This window comes from Apodemus sylvaticus, chromosome 18 (genome assembly GCF_947179515.1).
Source record: "Apodemus sylvaticus chromosome 18, mApoSyl1.1, whole genome shotgun sequence".
In the NCBI taxonomy this organism is placed as follows: domain Eukaryota; kingdom Metazoa; phylum Chordata; class Mammalia; order Rodentia; family Muridae; genus Apodemus; species Apodemus sylvaticus.
In genome coordinates this window covers 45,613,176-45,636,336 of record NC_067489.1, presented here as the reverse complement: position 1 = coordinate 45,636,336, position 23,161 = coordinate 45,613,176, and the positions used below count along the sequence as shown (strand labels likewise).

The 23,161-nt window shown below is 47.1% G+C and overlaps 1 protein-coding gene across 1 annotated transcript in view; it reads left to right on the top strand.

The window, feature by feature from the left end:
• Tenm3 (teneurin transmembrane protein 3) overlaps positions 1–16,870 on the top strand; it is a 614,692-nt gene extending 597,822 nt beyond the window's left edge. Inside the window, exons 27-30 of the mRNA XM_052162320.1 lie at positions 2,453–2,749; positions 5,944–7,555; positions 10,813–10,943; positions 13,361–16,870. Coding sequence (XP_052018280.1) covers positions 2,453–2,749; positions 5,944–7,555; positions 10,813–10,943; positions 13,361–14,116 — 2,796 coding nt within the window. The 3' untranslated portion in view covers positions 14,117–16,870. The remainder of the gene's footprint in view (positions 1–2,452; positions 2,750–5,943; positions 7,556–10,812; positions 10,944–13,360) is intronic.
• Positions 16,871–23,161: the final 6,291 nt, after the last annotated feature.

Below are 23,161 nucleotides of genomic sequence, written 5' to 3'. Positions count from 1 at the left end.
CTGGCTGGCTCATGGGCCAGCAAAGCCACTACATGGCCACGCCCCAGGGATCCAGGCCAACGTCTGTATTTACAGATGGACAAAACAGAGGCAGGGGGTTTCCAGAGCCCAGTGGCAAACTGCCCTGGGCCTTGTGAGTCTGGGAGGTCTGGTTCTGGAGCTGCTGGGACTTTATGAGTGACACATACACACACACCTTATAGACTCTGATACACACAAATTTCTGCCATGTTCTAATGCAGTGATTTTCTTCCGCCTTATAAACACTGCCTGAAGGAACAGAAAGCGCGGGTCACTTTGTCTCATTCTGGGCTCTGCCCTCTCTCATTATTTGCAAATCACATCTTTGAAGTATTTCCTCCCAAAACTTATTTAAAACTTATACCACACCTCTCCGTGGGCTTCACACTCCTCTCGAACGGCTAATCAGAAAAGTCTAGGCTTAAGGAACAGCTTTTGCTTGGAAAACAGTTAATATCAGTGGTAGGAGGCAAAAGCTAATTTAATCACAGGTTTTACACAAATGGACATGTCTGTATCATATGCATACATGTATTGGATGTGTTTGGGTATCAGAGTGACAAGGGGTGGACTTGTGGTTCCTCAGTCAGCTTAATAGAGATTAGAATCTTCTAACTGGTTGAAGCACACTCCCGGGTGTTTCCACAGACAGTTAACTCAAGACGAAAGCTACCCTTCATCCCTGTGGGCTGAATAAAATGGGGGAGGGAAACGCCAGCTTGATGTCATGATTCCTTCTCTCTGTTTCCCAACTCCATCATTGTGCCCATTCCTGATAGACTAAGCACACTTGAACAGTGAGCCAAAACCTGTCCCCCCTTTCCTAAACCCCTTTCAAGTATTTTGGTCACAGTAACGAAAAAATTAAGATAGTATGTAAATGCAGGTGGTACCGATGTAAACAAGTGTGTGTGTGTTTGTGTATGTGTGTGTCTGTGACTGTGTGTGTTATTTTGTGTTTATATATACAAATATTGTATATCTCATTTTGTTCTGTTTGCTGTAACAGAATGTCTGACACTAGGTAGTTTATAAAGGAAAAGAGGTTCATTTTAGCCACCTGCTCTAGAAATCCAATAACGCAGAGCCAGCATCTGCTTGGGTTCTGTTAAGAGCCTTAAGACAGGAAGTAGAAAAACAAACGGTCATGATTAGGAAGGGACCAAGAACATGCCTATGCGATGTTGCAAGAACAAATCAATTCCCATGAGAACGATTTCAGTTTCTTGAAACACAAGCCCCTCTTAAAGGCTCTGCCTCCTTATACCGTTACATTGGCAACCAAATTTCATTAAAACAAACCACATCCACATATACATATATAGTTGTCATAGTTATATTATATATATAGTTATCTATATAAAACCAATCACCTCCAGCTGTTCATTTGTTAATTTGAAATGTTCTAGTTAAAATGTGACTATGCACTGTCAAGCTAGCGCCATTTAATTTGTAACAATCTTAAACATCTACAGAGAGTTTTAGTGTGCACAGACCACCGCTCGGACAAAGGTTCCAATAGCAGTCCAGAACAATGGCCTCCTCCCTCCAGAGTCCATCCTGCAAACACAGGAGCACCTTGCAAAGCGGAGTTGAATCAGCCCCTTGCTCCCACTATAGCACGAGTCCTGGCTTGTGCCTTCCATCACAGACAGTAACAGCCAGGTTGTGTCAGAGATCCTGGACATAGCATACAGCCACAAAGGGGCCTATCGCAGCGATACAGTGCTAGGTTTATGGATTTGTGGTACAAAAAAAAAAAAAAAAAAAAAAAAAAAAACAACTCTAAAGTCCGGGCCAGTTACCCAGATGTTATCAAAAGAAAACAACACTCTAAAAAATTGTGACTTTTCGGCCCTGGGCCCAAAGCAATGATGGTGTTTGTAACCTCCTGCTTGTTCAACTCATTAATAATTTACAGTAATGTGGGCTCCAACTTCTACTTTACTGCACTTCAAAGGGTTAGAGTCATGCTTACCACTGTTTTATTTAATGTAGCCATGATTAATTCACTAAGTAATTATTTTTTTTCTTTGTCCTTTTGGGGGAGGACCGTTGAGTGATTTACATAGGGTGTTGTGTTTATCAGCAGAAAATCTTTAAAGCAAGCATATTTTGAGATCTCTCTTTCTCTTCCTCCCTCCCTCCCCCCTTCCTCCCTCTCTCTGTCTGTCTCATCTGTTGCTTTTAGAAAATTTAATTGAAACAATTTTGAACAAATGCCAGGCTGCCTTTCTGCTTAATCAAACCTTGCAAAAGAACAGTTAATCTGTTACCTCGTACGTGCATCTAAGAATTTGCTAAATTAATTCACTGACAACGAGAATCAATCACCGTAAAGTGTTTAAACAATCCTGGGAACTCCGACGGGTGAGCAGTGCCCAGGCCTGGAATGAGGAGATGTGCTCTTTCTCTCTTTGTTTGATGACAGGTCAATGGACGCAACCTCCTCTCAGTGGACTTTGATCGGACCACCAAGACGGAAAAGATCTATGATGACCACCGGAAATTTCTCCTGAGGATCGCTTACGACACGTCGGGGCACCCAACGCTCTGGCTGCCCAGTAGCAAGCTGATGGCGGTCAACGTCACCTACTCCTCCACTGGTCAAATTGCCAGCATCCAGAGAGGGACCACTAGTGAGAAGGTGGACTACGACAGCCAGGGGAGAATCGTGTCTCGGGTCTTTGCTGATGGGAAAACGTGGAGTTACACGTACTTGGAAAAGGTATGCCTGTGTTCTGGCATTCCCAACAATCACCCTGAGCATTAGGAGAAGAAGAAACAGCAACACATGACTGAGTTCCATTTATTAGTCTAAGTATCGCTGTGGCAGTCACCGGGGTGCGGGGTGATGGATTTCTACATTAGCAGAGTAGTTTCGCCTTAGTTAAGTTCTACTATCTGAGTCCCTTTTAAGTGATTTACGCTGTAAACAAACAAGCACCAACACCATCCACCTGCCGAGCCTGTACACTGACAACATTCACAAATTAGACCCAGGACTTGCAAGTCATTTGTAAATAATTTCTGCTCCGGCTCCTTCATTTAAGAGAGAGCTCGCATTAGCACAGTTAAAACTGTCAGCTGTGCGCTGTCCCTGGCAGAGCTTCGACATAACCATAAAAAGCATGTAGGGCCTATTTATGCATTATTAACCAGAAGAGGCGATTTTCCTAGAAAGCCATCCTTTCAGATACTGCGTGGCGTCTCTCGTTCGTTTGCATGTAGGAGATAAGCGGCGTAACCTGGGCGCCTTCCCATCCTTCAGATCTGTGCCCAGTGCCACAGACAGAGATTTAGAGCTACGCATGTGCGAAGTGCTGAGCTGCAGGCCGTGCAACCTGAGGTTGGGGCTTGGGGGTCAAGAGGAATGGAAAGGGACGGGCAGGGGACTGGGACCATTCCCTGAAACTCACTTCTTAAGGACTAGGATCTGCCAAAGAGCGTTTTCGTGGATGTGTTATCTGCTCCGAGACAAGCGTCAGCCACAGAAAATGATTTGGTTTTGAGTTCTAGCATGCCTCTCACATCTTAGAGCGCTGCGTTCCCAATTACACAGCGCCAGAGCTCTGCTCTTGATATTTATCACCTCCAGTCATGTGGACATTAAAACATACACCCAGAAAGGTTTGTCCTCCAGAACACTCATGAGCTATGCAGATCACCGCTGTGTCCACCCCAAACAGTGTTCCAGCAGATCTACAACTCTTTAATCCAGACCTGGAGGTCAGCTCAAGGTGGACTGCTACAGCGTTAAGGCAGCCTACCAACTCTAAACGCTTCCAGCGAGGAACCTCCCGGCCAGACTCTGTCTCCTCTCCTTAGAAGAGACTCAGCCTGGGCCGTGGACGCTCCCTGTTAGATTACAAATGCCACACTCCAGCCATGCAGCATCTGTTTAGAGACCACAGGGGAAGCTCCCTGCCCACATCCTGTCATGCCACCTGATACCCAGCTCGTGCTCCAATCTAACCAGACCCAAGAGGACTTCTCCAAGCAGTAGGGGAAGAAACTGGAGCATTTACCCCATTTAAACTAAGTGCATTACCCGGAAAGGTAATAATAACACATACCCAGCCCCCACAAAATAATAGTTGTCATACGTGGCTTAAAATGTTTAAAGGAAAGCAAAAAGGACATTGTTGTTATAGTTGCATTCACAAAGTGCCAAAGGCAGTTGTCGCAATCATTGTCTTGGGCTCATGAAGATCAGAAAACCCAGCGGGGCCTTCCTTATTAGTGCCTAAATCCCCCACCTTCTCCTCCACATTATTTGCTTCCTTCCTAGGACAGACACACTAAACCCAGATTGATTCACATCCAGACAAGTGATAGTTTACTAATTACCATCAAGTACAACTTTAAATGCATGCCAAACGAACTCCCAGGAAGGACAGTTGTCTGAACCTTCCTCGGGAAAGCTACAAGCCATGTATTAGCTTTCTGTGAGTGTGACCAACGCCTGAGGTGATAACCCTAAACATTGGAGAGATTCTAGCTTCAGAGGATTCGGTCCACCATCACTTGTCTCCTCTGTTAATTGGGACCATGGTGAGATAACAGGGAATGTGTCAGACAACAGTGCAAGGAAGAAGTGAGGGTTCCAATGTCCCCTTCCAAGGCATGTTCCCCATGACGTAATGTCCTTCCGTGGGGCCCTGCCATTTAAAGTTTCAATACCTCCCAGTAGTATCCAAGCTGGGAACCAAGTCCTCAACATATGGTCTTTGGGGATCAGTTTAGATCCAAACCATAACAACCTACATGTACAATATTTCCCTGCTCATGGCCAGAGAGGAGAGTCGTCAGGAACCTAAGTCATCAGAACCAGTTGTCATACAGTAGGAAATGGGAAGCCTGAGTCTGGACAACTGACTGTTACAAGAGTACGTCCCAGGGTCTCCCACCTCGCTGGCCTCTCTGTCTTCCCATCATCCCAGTTTTTCTAATGGGGTCAAAAGAAACTTTCTCACAGGAAGGACCCCCCCCCCCCCAGGCCTGCATCACCGCTTGCTTAGCTATCAGCACGGTTGACCTCCTCTCCTGCTACCTCAGGAAGCTGATGCCGTCTCTCTTTCTGCAGTTAACCTGCAGGGGGAGGGGAGTAGAGATTATTTCTATTTGTATGTTTAATTTTTTTTCCTAACTCAATACCAACACTTACAAAGAACCTAGAAACCATTTTGGTAGCACCTAAAGTGCAATTCGGATTTGGGTATCTGCAAAAGGAATTATTGAAACAGAGACTTGTCTGTACAGATCCCACATTTAGACACCGTGTCTCTAAATCCATATTCCTATGGAGAGCATTTACAACTCTGATTCGATGTGTGGCTAATTTAGCCTTGTTTGTCGACATTGATGCCTTATGTACACATTATCCATTTTAGGCTAATTTTATGTTTCTTCTTCATAAATAACATTTTGGCTTTGTTCCTCCCCCAAAACACACAGGAAACTAAAGCCTGATTTGGAGTAGCTCTTCAGTCAAATGAGGGGGAGCGCCACCTTACTAAGTAGTTGCTAATTATACATAGGATTGCGCTTCCTCTATTTTCCCCGTCAAATGTTGTCTTCAGACCAGCTTGGTTCGCGCCTGCGCTATGGCCTCTCCACGTCCACTGACGATCTGCTGGCTGGCTGGGGAGGCCTGCAAAGAACTGCATGGTCATGACACGTGGCGCATTATGAATCTTAGGCCGCTAACTGCAGAACCCTTCCCAGTTAAGCATCCAAGCAAATTAGGCAGGGGTCGTTGACACCATGTGAGGTCAAGGACAACGCAATTAAAACGCAAACCGTTTCCTCAGGTGAAATGTTTTTTTGTGTGTTTGCGGTGACCGAATCTGCTTTTTGTGCGCCCCCCACCCCAGTTGGTTCCCAAACCCTGACAACAGCCTGTGTGTGCTCTCTTCACAGTCCATGGTTCTTCTGCTCCATAGCCAGCGGCAGTACATCTTCGAATACGATATGTGGGACCGCCTCTCCGCCATCACCATGCCCAGCGTGGCTCGCCACACCATGCAGACCATCCGGTCCATCGGCTACTACCGCAACATATACAACCCCCCAGAAAGCAATGCTTCTATCATCACAGACTACAACGAGGAAGGTCTGCTTCTGCAAACGGCTTTCCTGGGCACAAGCCGGAGAGTCTTATTCAAGTATAGAAGGCAGACCAGGCTATCGGAAATTTTATACGACAGCACAAGGGTCAGTTTTACCTACGATGAAACAGCAGGAGTCCTGAAGACAGTGAACCTTCAGAGTGATGGTTTTATTTGCACCATTAGGTACAGGCAAATCGGTCCCCTGATTGACAGGCAGATTTTCCGCTTCAGCGAGGACGGAATGGTAAATGCGAGATTCGACTATAGCTACGACAACAGCTTCCGAGTGACCAGCATGCAGGGTGTCATCAATGAAACACCACTGCCCATTGATCTATACCAGTTTGATGACATCTCTGGCAAAGTTGAGCAGTTCGGGAAATTCGGAGTTATCTACTATGACATCAACCAGATCATCTCCACGGCCGTAATGACTTATACGAAGCACTTTGATGCTCATGGCCGCATCAAGGAGATCCAATATGAGATATTCAGGTCACTCATGTACTGGATTACAATTCAATATGACAATATGGGCCGGGTAACCAAGAGAGAGATTAAAATAGGGCCTTTTGCCAACACCACCAAATATGCTTATGAATATGACGTTGATGGACAGCTCCAAACAGTTTACCTAAACGAAAAGATCATGTGGCGGTACAACTATGACCTGAACGGGAACCTCCACCTGCTGAACCCCAGCAGCAGCGCCCGCTTGACACCTCTGCGCTACGACCTGCGTGACAGAATCACCCGCCTGGGCGATGTTCAGTATCGGCTGGATGAAGACGGTTTCCTGCGTCAGAGAGGCACAGAAATTTTTGAATACAGCTCCAAGGGGCTTCTGACCCGAGTCTACAGTAAAGGCAGCGGCTGGACAGTGATCTATCGGTATGATGGCCTGGGAAGGCGTGTCTCCAGCAAAACCAGTCTGGGACAGCACCTTCAGTTTTTCTATGCTGACCTGACATACCCGACTAGGATTACTCACGTCTACAACCATTCGAGCTCAGAGATCACCTCCCTCTACTATGACCTCCAAGGGCATCTTTTCGCCATGGAGATCAGCAGTGGAGACGAGTTCTACATCGCCTCGGATAACACAGGGACGCCGCTGGCTGTCTTTAGTAGCAACGGGCTCATGCTGAAACAGATTCAGTACACGGCCTATGGTGAGATCTACTTTGATTCCAATATCGACTTTCAGCTGGTAATTGGATTCCATGGGGGCTTGTATGACCCGCTCACCAAATTAATCCACTTTGGAGAAAGAGATTATGACATTTTGGCAGGAAGATGGACCACACCGGACATTGAAATCTGGAAAAGAATCGGAAAAGACCCTGCTCCTTTTAACCTGTATATGTTTCGGAATAACAACCCTGCAAGCAAAATCCACGATGTGAAAGACTACATCACAGGTAAGGCGTCTCTCTCTTTTTTTTTTTCTTTCTTTCTTTCTTTCCAAGTGCTAAATTACTATTACCGTTAGATTAATACACAAAGTAACTAGAATTGACCTTTTGGATGTATTCATTTCTCTAAGGATCCATAGAGAAACCACAAAGGGAAAATGAAATACAGTTACTTCCTACTCTGCCTGACTATGCTCAAGGCCATGGTTTCTGAAATGACATGGAATTCAATCATCTAAGGAACGGGACGAGATCCAGAGAGCGGCAAACATGCTAAATTCAGATTCCCGAAACTGAAATAGCAACCTCGCCTCCTCTCTACAGTGGTGTAGCGTGGCGGTCCAATTCTCTAGTCTCAGATGCTACATGAGCTCGCTTTCTGCCATTACCACAAAACTTCCGAGATAATCACCATGCAAGGAGGAAAGGTTTATTAGGACTCGAAGCTCAGGAGTCCTACTGGCCCCAGAGCTTCCTTCTACCCCACAGCAACACAGCATGCTATGTATGGGATGAGGACTTGGGGGGGGAGGGGAACAAGTCAAGCATGTTCTCAGCCAGGAAGCAGGGAGAGGCGGGGTGGGTGGGGCAGCAAGCCCATAGTCCCCTTCAAGGGCACACCGCAATGACATAAAGACCTCCCACACTCTTCACCTCTCAGGGTACCAACACCACCCCCCAACTGTAGTAGGCCAAGAATGACGCTTTAACAAATACACATGTGGAGACAGCCAGCGTCTGGTCTCTGGCCTTAACACTGAGATGAGATGACAGTGTCTGTCATAGAATATGAGTGTAGAGAATTCTGGGCTAAATAGCAGCTACCTACCTCACAAGCATATACTGCTGGGTTCCCCACAGACAGACAGACAGACAGACAGACAGACAGATATTCATTATTATGGAAATAATCCATGTGAAGCAGGGCAAAATGTGACACCTTGTCTAATCCCTGAGAGATGCCTCATCCCCTCCACAAAACCATCACCTCAGGATAGGAGTGGAGCAGTTTCTCCTCTTGGTTCTGTGTTCTTACCTGATGACACTGCTAATGACCACATTAACTTGACCACTAATAAGGAATCACACCCAGGCTATAGAATGAGGGGCCTTCTAAGGTTTGATCCGTGAGATTCTTTTGGCACTGAAGATGTGAAGAGTCCGTCTGCGTGTCTGCCCCTGCAGAAGCACAGGACCTTACAAGCTCTGCTGTGGTCCCCATACGGAGCTGGTACAACCCACCCTCTTCTCCAAGAAGTTTAGATTCTTGTGCTTCCGGCTTTCTGTGAATTCAACTTTCTGTTTTCTGTAGGTTGTTGTTGTTGTTTTGATTTTGAGTTGTTTTTTTTTTTGTTTTTTTGCTTTGTTTTGTGATGTTGCTTTGAGGTTTTCTCCTCTGTTTTGGCTTGTGTGGAATGCCCCATCAGCCTGCCTCTCCCAGTTCAGTATTCAAGGAACGCCAAGTTATTCTTTGGTCCCTTGGGATGGGTATCCAAAATGTGCCTCTGTACCTATCGCATGTGCTTTTCAACATTCTAGATGGCACAGAGCTTTTCCTATCTCCCTTCCCCATGGCCAGCAGTAAGCCCCACCCCCAGCGTCACCCTGTGGTATTCCCTGTTGGCACAAGTCACACTCCACTTTTGGCAGTGCTTTTCAATACTGAACCCCGGCCTCCTCCGTACATCAACATTTGGGAGACAGAATGTCCCCCCAAACATAAGCCCCCTGCCTCTAATCATACAAACACTTTCCCAGGAAGGTAGCACTTCCCATCGGCTGAGAATCCCATGGAAGTCTCTCCCCACCCCGTGTGTGTGTGTGTGTGTGTGTGTGTGTGTGTGTGTGTGTGTGTGTGTGTATACACTCACACACACTGTCACCCCATTTAACAGAGAGAACACCACTGATTTTGTAGCCCGTGCGACACCTGGACAAAGGGCCTACCCGCCTGGTAATGAGCTGAGAGTTTGTGCCCTAGAGAGGGAAGTGGGGAGCAGGCAGCTCTCCATCACTCTGACAAGCAGTTTACCAGTGGATATGTAAGGGCGCTGACAAGGGCTGACTGAACGAGTAGAAAGCCCTCAGCTCCCGCATCCATCTTCTCCCAGCAACATGGGCTGCAGGGAGTGCTACTGCAGCACTTTCTGGAAAACATCAAAAGAGAGATGGAACGGCATAAAATATATTAGGTGAAATGCAATTTCAAATTTTCCAGCAATGTGCTTAATATATAAAATAATCTACGCCCAGCCGTACTCATAAAGCGGCGAGCCTGCTGAGTGGCTCTGTAAATCACAACCTCCAGAAGAGAATAAAAGCCTTATTCTTTGCTTAATGGCTTTTGGAGTCACATGGCAATATTTGAAAATACCATTTTTAAAGGTTTTCATGGTCTCTCCCCCCCCCCCCAAAAAAAAACTTAGTCTCCACCTGTGCACAGAGAGCCTTTGAAGTCAGAGCTGATGGGTATCAGTGCGCCGGCGCCTTGGCCAGGGTTACCAGCCTTTAGCATCCATCTTTAATTAAGAATCAGCTGTTCGGGGGCTGGAGAGATGGCTCAGTGGTTAAGAGCACCGACTGCTCTTCCAGAGGTCCTGAGTTCAATTCCCAGCAACCACATGGTGGCTCACAACCATCTATAATGAGATTAGATGCCTTCTTCTGGTGTGTCTGAAAACAGCTACCGTGTACTCAAATAAACAAAACAAAGAATCAGCTGTTCTTTTCCATGCTCAGTCCGGGAGGCTAGGGGTTTCACTAATAGAAAACAGGTTTTGGACGCCGGGTATCATTTCGAGATTACTCTTGAGGGCCAATCCCACAACGTCTCTTGTAGGCTAGCTTCAAACTTCATTTGTTTTCTGCATCTCTGTCTTGAACTCCTGCACTGCTGGTTGTAGCAAGCCTGTATTGCTGTTTTTATTTCTGGGCCACTATTACTAGCCCAGGATGCAATTTTGTGCTTCTGACAGTTTATCTACTCTGTCTAAGTGAGCATCTATTACCCTCCATTTTCTGCAGCATTTGCCATAGTTCTGCTGCTGAGGTTAGTGTCTGCATGTCTAAAAATAGGCAGTGGATTTAAACTGGTAGGAGGTAGGCACACGTAGGCCTCTTTGAGGATGGTTATTTGCGAAATTGGATCGGGTTTTTTTGTTGTTTTTGTTGTTGTTGTTGTTGTTGTTTTAGGTAAGGACGTAAATTCACAAAAGCGCCCAGTTAAGTCTTAACACCTTTGATTCCGTGTGTTCCCTTCCCAGATGTTAACAGCTGGCTGGTGACATTTGGCTTCCATCTGCACAATGCTATTCCTGGATTCCCTGTTCCCAAATTTGATTTAACCGAACCTTCCTACGAACTTGTGAAGAGTCAGCAGTGGGAAGATGTGCCGGTAAGAAACAAACACGGAAAGGAAGCGAAGGCTGTGATTGGCTAGCGCGCTCGGGTCTTGCTTACCCACAGTTCATCAAACTGCCCTCATGAAAAAACCATACTGGTTTTTCTGTTTTCTTTTGTTTTCACACTTTTGAGGAAGGAAAGCTGACAGTTCCAGTGCATTTCTGTCAGCATGCTAGAGGACCTGTTAAACAGGCCAGATCTGTTTCTAGTAATGCTAATAAAAACATTGAAATACACTATCGAAAGGTAATAAAATGTAGAAGCCTGTGTTTTCTGTGTAAGGCTTCTACAGAGAACCCCAGGAAAAAGCATTTATGACACCTGGGAGCTGAAGGCGAGATGCTATAAACAAGAGAACGGGATTCGGATTTCAAATTAGCAACCCACTAACCGTGCCACCGCAGCCTTTCATAGAAATAAAAGTCCTCTCGTCAGGCTCCGTCTACGAGCAGGTGTTCATAGAATTCTCCTGAAAATTACAGATCAGGAGGCCTGACCCTGTTGTGAGAAAGAAATAAACGGGAAACAGAATGGGAAATTTCGAAGTCAAAACTGCTGTGTCAGGAAGTGGGCTCTTTAATTCCCATCATTCAGTGCTCAGAAAAGAACACACAACAAAACACCAGGACTTCTAGCTCCAAGCAAGAATAATTAGAGCTCAAGAAATTGGGTTGCCTCTTAACGATAAGGGAAGTGCAGGGTTCCTAGAAAAGTTAACCCTCACCCTGAGCAATGTCCTACCACTTTGGTGACTACAAAAAAAAAGGGTAATCATGATTAAAACACACAAATACACACATGGTGTATACTGTGTTTAGAGATACATTTTTCTGATAAAGTTTCATTCTTCACATTAAAAACCCGTCTCGCTGGCATCTTTAATAAGCAAAATGCATCAAGCTTCTGGGGTCTAGAAGCTTCTAGAGGCCATTTTAGCATCGCTTCCTTTTTTAAAGATGCGCATATGTGAATGCAGGTGCCCTTGGACTCCAAGTCCAGAATAGGGCCTGGAATTAGAGGTCCAGGCAGCTGCAAGCTGCCAGATGTTGGTACTGAGAACCTAACTCTGGTCCTCTGCAAGGACGCTGTGCTCTTAGTCCCTGAGCCTTCTCTCCAGTCCGCATTTTAACATTTCTAATTGCAAATGTGCCCAGCCCTGACAACGTGCCCCAAAGACTCACCATGGCCTCCGGATGCATTACTGTATGAGGTCACAGCATGTCTGAAAGCACTTTAGTCTGCTGGTACAAACCGACTCGCCAACTTTTTCTGCCTAGGCAGCCTCTCAGTGTGGTTCAAGTTCTCTGGTCAGAAAAGTGCACAGTAAAGAAAGCTTAGGGAACCCGGAGTAGAGACAAAGGGCACCCTCCCTAGTGCTGGAGGGGAGATGGGCATTTCTTTGAGTGCTCTAAGCGAAACAGATGTTTCCATTCAGCTAGGCAAACATCTGCTGGTATGCAAATGGCTACCTTAGAATACTCCCAGTTTCGAGCAGTTTGCCAGTGGAGATGGTCCCGTCTCTACATCTGCATAAAAGACTTGTTTTCCAGAGGTTAAGTTCTCATGTCAGCTGGCCCCTGTTCCTCTCGATCCTGCATATTTGGGCTCTGCAGTTACACTGGGGACTCTCTGCTAAAAACTGTTCCACGGGACAGGAGGCATAGACAACTTTAGCACAGGCACTTCAAAGTGTCACGAGGGCCTGGTGACCCCGGCCTCAGGCATCCCGGGAGAAAGCTACCCCCACAGGCCTAGTAGCCGGACTTTCCCACGTTGGGTGGTTTGGGAATAAAGCCTCTAGGAATTATGAGACAAAAGACAATATGAATAACCCGCCTCCCTTGAAAACTAAAAATGCTTTCAGAGATATGTGAGACGTGCTTTTACATTTTTATTGCATTTTTAGTTTGCCTGTCCACATACACCCCTATACAACACATGTGTAGAGGTCACAGGACAATTGGGTCAGGCTTGGCTGTAGGCGTCTTTACCCAGTGAGCCATTTGCCAGCCAGTAAACTCCCGTTTTGAACATTTTAAAAACTAGTATAACTTCCATGAGGGTAGGAAGTGCCATTCCATCCCGGCTTGTGTAAGCATTCTAATCCCTATAAAGCCAAGGAGTTTCCCACTAAGACGTGTTTTGTTTCCTGGCTGGTCGGGGGTTTCGTTTTCTGGGTTATTCTGAACACACATAGCTCAGGATAACCCTGAACTCACTATGTAGCCAAGGATGGCCTTGTTCTCCCGGTCCTTCCCATCTCCCCAATGCAGTGCTTAGAGAATGGGTCCTGCTTGATGTGTAGTCAGGACCGGGAAGGTTCACGAGCAAGCAAGCATGGCTCCCAGTAGCCAGCATCGGTGCACTGATGTTCTTTCCATCTCTCTCCTCTTGTGTTTGGCTTTTCAGCCCATCTTTGGAGTTCAGCAGCAAGTGGCAAGGCAAGCCAAGGCCTTCTTGTCCCTGGGGAAGATGGCCGAGGTGCAGGTGAGCCGACGCAAGGCTGGCGGCGAGCAGTCGTGGCTGTGGTTCGCCACCGTCAAGTCGCTCATTGGCAAGGGCGTCATGCTAGCCGTGAGCCAAGGCCGCGTGCAGACCAACGTGCTCAACATCGCCAACGAGGACTGCATCAAGGTGGCTGCGGTGCTCAACAATGCCTTCTACCTGGAGAACCTGCACTTCACCATCGAGGGCAAGGACACGCACTACTTCATCAAGACCACCACGCCCGAGAGCGACCTGGGTACACTGCGGCTGACCAGCGGCCGCAAGGCGCTGGAGAACGGTATCAACGTGACCGTGTCGCAGTCCACCACGGTGGTGAACGGCAGGACTCGCAGGTTCGCTGACGTGGAGATGCAGTTCGGCGCCCTGGCGCTGCACGTGCGCTACGGCATGACCCTGGACGAGGAGAAGGCGCGCATCCTGGAGCAGGCGCGCCAGCGCGCTCTTGCCCGGGCGTGGGCGCGCGAGCAGCAGCGCGTGCGCGACGGCGAGGAGGGTGCGCGCCTCTGGACGGAGGGTGAGAAGCGGCAGCTGCTGAGCGCCGGCAAGGTGCAGGGCTACGACGGGTACTACGTACTGTCGGTGGAGCAGTACCCCGAGCTGGCTGACAGTGCCAACAACATCCAGTTCCTGCGACAAAGCGAGATCGGCAAGAGGTAACCCCCGGGCCACCCCTGCGCAGATTCTCCTGTAGCACAATCCGAACCGGACTCTCCAAAGAGCCTTCCAGAATGACACTGCTCTGCTGACACACACACCGCAGACACACACGCAACACAAACCAGAAACAAAGACAACTTTTTTCTTTCTGAATGACCTTAAAGGTGATCGGCTTTAAAAGAATATGTTTACATACGCATATCGCTGCACTCAATTGGACCAGAAGTATGAGAAGGAAAAGCATTAAACAAGGCAACGTTTGCCATGACCCTCTGTACCTTCGAGGCACTGTATTTAACAAAGGTTTTAAAAAGAAAAAAATGCGTACAATGTTTCCAGATATTACTGAATTGTCGACCTTTGCTTACAGGAAGTAATCTCTACTTAGGATGTGATATATATATAGATCTGTTCATTTTAAAATGTGGGGCAAAGTTACTGTTTATAGAACCCAACCGCTTTCCCGTGCTGCTTTGTAAAAGGACATTGGCACAAGGGACATCTCCTTCGGCGGGGATTTAATAATGGAGTTTACTAACATGGCTTGCCCTGGGAGGGAAAAACTGACGAATAGAATCCTTGTCACTGATAAGCAAAGGAAATCCTGATTTTTTTGTAAATTATGTGAGACAAGTTGTTTATGGATTTTTATATGAATTACAATTTACTGTACATCAAATATTAGTCTCAGAGGAGTTAATTTATGTAAAGTGTTTAAAAAGTTTATACTTAAAAATAAAATGATAAAAACATGTGAACTGTGTGATTTTTTTAAAAAAGGATTGCACCTTTTGTTATCTGTTATAACTGTACAGTATAACTTATTATATTGTAGAGATATAACAACTTATGCCTATCATGTCCAGAAGTGTTAATATTTTTGTATTAGGTTGAAAAAAAAAAACAATGTGCAACTTTCTATCACTTAGATGGATAGGACTGTGCAATCCTCAGTGGGTGGCGAATCAGAGAACTCCTTTTCTTCCTTCTCTTTCTTATCTAGCCGCTGGCCTCAAGCATTACCAACCAAGAGGCACAGTCGCCATCCGAGGCTGGTGGAATGTGAGGGAGGGTGTGGGGGAGGGGAAACCAAGAGAAAAGAACCCAAGAGGAGAACAGGCTCTCTGACCCTCTCCAGGCCCCAAAAGTCAAGGCGACTTCCAGAACTTTTGAGACTATACTATTGTCCCTCGATGCCCCACTTCCTGATGGAGGAAAAAGACCATAATCTGAGGCCCGGGAACTTTTGTGGGGAGGGAGGGACTTGATGTCATGGTAACCATGAACGTGTATCTTAATGTCTAGGAGAGACAGCAATAACGGGGCGATAGCGAGCTGCGGGGACCAGCCAGGCAAGGTCACCCTCCCTGAGGCTTGGAGTTGGACCCTCAGGTCAGCCAGTGGGATCAAAACAGGAAGGCAAGCTCCCATAAGCCCACGTGGCCCGACCATCATAGGGAATGGTTTGAGTGGCAGCCTGTGCTGGCCAGGGGTAGCCTGGGGTACTGGGTGGAGTAGGAAGGAAACTGACATCAGCGCCCCCACCCCCCCCCACTGAAAGCTTGGGGTTCCACCATAGACACCATGTGCACTTCTGTGCCAACCCAGCCACTCTGAAGAGTCTTTCGTGAGCACTGAATTCAGCCACAAAAATATTTTTAGAAAAATATTTCTCAGTTCATTGAGCTATAGTACACACTGTTTTCCTCTATGTATAATGGTGATAAATATAGCAAGTGAACATGTCGTAAATATAAAGGTTCAAGTGATGTATTGAAAATAATTTTCTAATTGCTTTGTTTGTATCACATACTCTAAATTGCACAGTAGGCGTGTTGATTAAGCAGATTGGCTGGGAAAGTTTCGAAATAGCTACTGAATTTACAGTCTCAGTGCTATTCCTGTTGCTGTGTATGTGGTAGGGTATACCGAAGTAATTAATCTTCTAATGAATGCTGATATTTTATTAGAATGAAAGCACAGATTAGCATTAATATTTTTTATCCTGGAAATCCTTTGGCAAGTACTGGGAAGCCCAAATTTAGAAAACTATTGAGATTTCAAACCACGTGAACATGGCTCTGTTGGACATTTTATTTTTTAACTGTTAACTTAGGTGTTCGCAGTTCTGTTGAATGGGATTTCTGCAGGACTGTATTTAGCATGCTGTAAGTACTTTGGGGTGAAATAGGCTCCAAGTCTAAATTCTCAGAAATGTCTGTGATATATTGACCACGAATAGCGTGTACCACATGACGGAAGTGAAATTACACTCTTAACCCCTTCTCGACGTGGACTGGTCCTTACAGGCGGCACCAATAAACAACAGATCTGGAGAGTCTCCTGGTGCTTATTTTAGAAGTCAAATCAACCCAATTAGTATCTTGTTAGTAGATATAATGAGCCTATTTCTTTCTAAAAAGGCTTGTGGTCTGGACGTGCTTTTACAAGAAATAGTGACCTTGGGGACTATGTAAACAAGACATCTTTTTCTAAGAGTTTGGGGGGGGAGGTTGGGGAAACCTGTATAATGACAAAAATTAGCTTACAACAATGACAACAACAAAAAAACAAAAACAAAAGAAATTGATATTCAAAGTATTTTAGGCAAAGCCAGTCAAAATGCTTTCATGATATTTTGAGATGTAAATTTTTGTCTGATTTGTATTGTTCTTTTCATTTGCCTTCTTAACTTTATATGTGACCTGAATTTTCCATAACTTGATGACTATAGATTGCATCTAGGCATTCCAATAAAAGCCAACCCAATGTGTGTGCGTTTATATATTTTTTCCAAGTCTTGACTAGCCAGAATTGGTTTTATGTTTCACGTGGATACAGAAGGAGGCGGATCTGGGGTGTGATTCATCTGCACCCAAGCCGATGATAGCCCTCATTACTACTGCATGTGGATCCTTGTTTGGTTTTTGTAGTTTCAAAATGAGAGCTCGGGAGGAGCACACTTCACAGAGGTCTCTACCCTGGCCTACTTTAGAAAAATGTTAACTACACCTCCACAAAGCCAAACACTAACTGTAAAAGAAGAATTGAAAAAAAAAAAAAAATCAACCATTACTCCTGGAAATCGGGTCTCATTCCTGTGATGCTGGCATTGAGTGTGCTTAATTAAAACACTTGATTAGAATAATCAGTTTGGGCCCGATAGGTTCTCAGCCTCCTGGAGATGTCTAAATCTACATATAGACCGGCTGATTAGGGTTTGCTTTGTTCAGCGATTCCAGGCTGACAGACCAGGGCTTTGATTTTAGTATGAAAAAGCAGATTTCCCCATCCTTGCATTACAATGACAACCATGACTTGATAGCAGCCTGGATGCTCCAGGAATCAGGTCACCCCACTTGGCAAAAGGGTCTCGTTTCTTCTCACATTAGAGTGTAGTATGCTCGAAGCGCAGGATCCCAGTAAAACACAGTATATTCCAACCGTTCCTTTTCTGCAATGCTTTCCTTGTCTGAGCAAGCTGGGGCGGAGAGCAACAGTGGGTGTGAAGTCTAGATAATCAACTGGGTACCAAACATGCGGCTCACTCCCACGGGGAGGTGTGCATCCGTATCTCCACAAGTTACCTATTAGTCACATGACCCACCCCACAAGCACTTAAAGGAAATGAGAGACATTATCCTGCCTTCGAAGCCCTAACAGTGCCCACCTCTCTCCCTGTTTTTTTTTGTCTTGGCCGATCCCCAAAGCAACCATTTCTCTCCCCATGTAGACAGCCAATCAGCTACCTGTGTGAGGTGCTCTTTGGAATAAAGGAGTCCAGAAAAGGAAGCCTGGAGGAACCGATTTAAGACATGCTCTGAATGTAACAAAAAACACCTGAGCAGTGCTCTTGCAGGATACAGCCCTCCCATAAACTGCCACCACCCACCCATGTGTCATGGATGAGTGATATCTAGGCTCCTACAGAGCTAAGCAAGACCTTGAAGGGCAGCGGTATCCTGCCACTTCCACGGATAACTCTAGCACACTGTCCTGAAGCAAGGTGAGCTCAGCCTGCAGCTCCAGTCCCCAGCATGCAGTACATTGTAGGTGAGGGAGAAGGAACTTTGAGAAATTTGAGCGAGTTAACCAAGTGTGGACGAGGTTCATGCCAAAATGAACAAAGATCCTCTGTCAGGTAGTTACCTTTCTTACCTCAGTAACATTACCTGATAACATTACCCCAGAAGGTTCTGGTGATACTGTCTGCGGTATTTGCATAAGTCATAAGACACGTGCTTTATGTCCCTGTCTATCTGCCAGTATTTCTAGCTTCTTGGCTCCCTCATGTATGGAAACAAGTCTTCCACACAATGTTAACGAGTGCCCATCATTTCTTTTTTTTTTTTTTTAAGATTTATTTATTATACATAAATACTCTGTAGCTGTCTTCAGACACCCCAGAAGAGGGCGTCAGATCCCATTACAGATGGTTGTGAGCCACCATGTGGTTACTGGGATTTGAACTCAGGACCTTCAGAAGAGCAGTCCGTGCTCTTAACCTCTGAGCCATCTCTCCAGCCCGTGCCCATCATTTCTAAAGGAAGGATGAGAGCTTTTTCCATAAGTCTCTCATTTGACTTTATCATCCTACCAAGGTTGTAGGGAAAAAATGACACATTGTTCATATATTCCTACTCACCTTAACCACAGTGTGAACCCAAGTACCAAAGAGGTGGTGATAGATAAGGCTGCTGGGGTTTTCTGCCCCAAAATGAAGATCCCGTTACTGCTTTTCTCCTTTGTTCCCACCTCTACAAGCAATGGTCTCTTGATGTCAGTTAATTACTAGTGACTTTTAGGTAGATCGAGTAAGCCTTTTCATTAATGAACCAACTTAAAATTCTGCCGTGGAGAAATACAGAATTCCTAGAGCCTTGTATATAGAGAATCTACCACAAACCCGATGCTGAGCTTAAAGTGATATCATTATTCAGTTTAGAGTTAATGGGCTCCACAAAGCAAATTTAATAAATCCTTCCGGGATCTAAGCAGAGGAAAATTAAAATTAGAAGTATAAACTGTTAGTTCTAGGGAAAGTGAGTGGCTCCATTGCGGTCTTCCAGCCTACAGGGTGAACTGAAAGCCGGCCGCCACTGGCAGCCACCTGCATTAGGAAGGGAGAGCACATCCTTTCCACATGTGTGGGGAGATTTCCCGTATTCCACCAGCAACGACTCTTTGCATATGACGTCGGCTCTCGCTGCACAGAATAGACAGGATTTACAACTGGTCAGCTGGGTAGAAAGGCATTCCCTAAAATTTTCGCAACTTCACATTATCAAGGGGAGGGGAGCGTAAAAACCCAAGAGGAAAGGGGACAGGAGCTGAAAATGAAACTGCTCATAGGAACTCTGAGGGAACCCAGCAACTAGTCCCTTCCACCTCAGGGTCTTGTCACAAGGTGATTAGCAGCTGCCGGTGTCAGTGAAGACCCACTTCATTCCCGGCTTGCCCTCCAAGATGAACAGATGGGAAACATATTGTAGTTCAGAAAATACTCCTTAAAAAATACTCCCAGGTCCTCCTGCCTGTACATCCTCCCCTTTTCTCTCCCTTAATTCTCTTTCTGAAATGACCCCAACAAGAGTTGCCTGGGTTGTGACCATTTAAAAAAAAAATGTGTCTGCTAAGCCAAGTGATTTTGACTGCTGAGGATATCATAGGGAAGTAGAGTCCTTTCATCCCCAACTTATTGACAAAAGGTTATAAGCAAGCAGGTTTCAAAGTCTCACTTCAACTGTGACATTATCTCCAAGGTTAGGCATGAGATTTAAGCGGCATTCTCAAGCACGAAAAGCAAAGCTGGAAAGAACGGAGAAGTGAGTGGTCCGGCTCACTAGAGGGAGGGGAGGGAGAGACGATCTTTCTACAAGTCTGTCCTCCTCAGTTTTCAGGACTCTGGCTTTTTTTTTGGAAGTGAGATCCTGTCCCAACATCTGGTGACACCCTAGAGGAGTGAGCCTCAGCAGAGCCCTGTGTCTGGGTCATGGCGGCTGCGAGGCGCTTTCATGAAGAGCTCTTGCGCCCCCTAGCGATGGGCGCCTTAGGTGTCGCCATCTATGCTAAAACCGCAGCAAATGTCCAGAACCAGAAACAAAACAAAACACTAAACACAAAGGGAGACTTAAGATCTCCCTCTGCCCGACTCTGGATGGGCCAATTCAAAGGATCCTCTTTGGTCCCATTCTGTTCTGCCCGTAGACTTCGACACATAAAGCGATTCCTTCTGCTTCACGCACCGCCTCACTGAGGCCTGGTCCTTGCAATCCTCACTCCCATAAGACTTCCCCCTGCCCGCCGCCGTGCAGAATCTCTGTCAATCCATGTTCCTCTCGCCTGGCAGATCATAAGAGGGCCCTGCCTCCCAGGAGTTGTCCGCGGGCTGTCTGAGTCCCGCAACCCACTCAGAACACTGATTTCTGAAATACATTGTTTACTTTTTACTTTCCATGTTAACAGCCCTGTCGCTGCGAAGACTTTCCCAGAAGGACAGATTATTTAAATTCAGAGTGGCATTTTTATTCCTGCCCAAGCTAGGCTCTCACGGAAAGTGCTGGCATGACAGGCAGCCTAAAAAAAAAAAATCCTTCCTGCCCCCCCCCCTTCCCTCCCTTCCTCAGCTTGGCCGAATTTGCCAGGGTGAGAAAAAAAAATGGACTTTCAACCTTTCAATCCTGGGTTGTCACACAGAGAAGGCAGTACATGCTGATTTTAAGGGACAGCCTTAAAGAACCCTTCCTTGGCTATATAGAACCTAGTGACATTTCTGGTGGCTCCTTGGGGACCCAAATATATAGACCCACTCCCTCACTTTCTCTCTGAGATAAAAAAAAAAAAAGGAGATTAGAGATCACATAGGAAGTCAAAATATCATGGCAGACAGGATGAAGTCGGAACCCTACACCTCACTAGATGTCCGGACTGAGTGAATATCTTGCCCTTCCGTGACAGTACCTCCAGGCCAGGCAGGTGTCTGTGGGGAGGGGAGGGGAAGGGGACAGGGAGAGGAGGGAGGGGAAGGGAGGGGAGAGGAGGGGAAGGGAGGGCAGGGGAGGGGAAGGGAGGGGAGGGCAGGGCAGGGGAGGAGGGGGCAGGAGAGGGAAGAGGAGGGAAGGGGAGGGGAGAGGAGGGCAGGAGAGGGAAGGGGAGGGAAGAGGAGGGGAAGGGAGGGCAGGGGAGGGGAAGGGAGGGCAGGGGAGGGGAGGGAACAACACTCTTCTGCATGAGCCAAGGGTTTCCAAGCTCATCTCCCCAGTTCTCCAGACGCTCGCTCGGGTGCTCCGGGGAGCTGGAATCCCAGGGAGAGACAGCCCCAGGTTAAGAACAAACCCAGCAAGCAGATTCCTGAGTTCGAGGCCAGCCTGGTCTACAGAGTGAGTTCCAGGCCAGCCAGGGCTATACAGAGAAACCTTATCTCGAAAAAAACCAAATCCAAAAAAAAAAAAAAAAAAAGAACACACCCAGCGGTGCACATGCTATACACACCAAGAGCACGGAGAGCCAGGTTCTGCAGCTTCACTAGAAGCCCTGTGGGGGGCGCTGGAGAGATGGCTCAGAGGTTAAGAGCACTGACTAGTCTTCCAGAGGTCCTGAGTTCAATTCCCAGCAACCACATGATGGCTCACAACCATCTGCAATGAGATCAGATGCCCTTCTCCAACAGCCCTGGCTCTCTACCGTGGCGCCATGGGAACCAGCCCTAAAACCCAAGTTGCTGCCCTGAGGTCTTTTGGAGTCCCCCACTCTCCCTGGCAGACCCCCCTCACTCACCGTCACACCTAGAGGCCGAGTTCTGTGACAGCAGTAAGGGCAGGGGAGGCAGGCTCCGGCTCGGGGCTCTTTGAAGGCAACAGGTCCCCAATTACTTCCCGCTCATTAAACTGTGGGCCGAGCCTTGCCTGGCTCTTGTAAATCAAAGAAAACACGACGAGCCTCGCCATACTCGGCTCTGTCTGCAGCCTCCGCCAATTAGCACTCCAGTTAATCAAACTTTAGACGGTCCCTGGAGAGGCGGTGGAACTGGGAGCAGGCCGGAGCAGAAAAGACCCATTCCGTCTCGGCTTTGCCTGGCTGAAGGCAGCCACTTGTTTCCAACTAGTTGTCTCCACCTTTAAAGTGGGCAGCTCTGTACTTGGCATCAGCTGCGTGAGTGCGCGTGTGCGCATGCGTGTGCGCGCGCCTGCGCACATGCGCAGAGCGCAAAGAGGGTGGGCAGAAAAGTTAGAACCAAGACTTGGGGTAAGTTCTATCTTGATACCTTTCAGCGTCTCCTGGAGAGTTTCTAGTTGCCCCCAGAGCTGAGGTCCCTGAGCTGTTAGGAGTGTTCCCTAGAAATGGGACTTTTCTCCCTGGCGTCTTCCGCTCTAGCCCTGCATCTTTATCCTTCTAAGATGGTGTGAACCGTCGCTGATTTCTGAATCACACCAGAGTCATATGGAATAACGTTTTGCGTTATTCGGCCAGCTCCCCCAGGCTTTTCCCCGTTCGAGAGAAGGAAACGGAGTGGCTGAGGGAAACAGGCAAGTACAGTAACCCAGCAGCATCCTTGGGTCTGTACCTGATGGGGCACAGTTTTGTTCTGTCTCCTGGCAGCCTCAAAGGCCAAGAGGATACAGAGCCAGATGGCGGTATGGGTGCAGGAAGGGTGCCCTGCTCAGTGCTCTGGGATGTCTGGAATCTTCGCAACACACTACTAATGATCATCCCAGGTGATGGCCCAGCACCAAGACCACTCAGTCCAGAGCCGGGATTCCGGAGGGATTGAGCCGCTGTGTTTTACCTCTAAGGATCACACTGTGTCTCAGCTGCTTTTCCCAGAGGGGCAAGTTAACACAGAGCCCACATGAGGCTAGGGAGTAAGAGAACCTCACAGATCTCTCCTTGGGGGGTGGGTGGCATCTGGGCAAGGCATAGTCCCAGGAGAGTCCCAAAGGGGGTAAGGCTTTGGAGCCAGGCCTTCCAAGGCGCTGTTACAAGAACCTGAGGCGGGGTTAATCGAGAGAGCCCCCCCCCCCCCCAGCCCCAGGAGAGCTGCCAGGT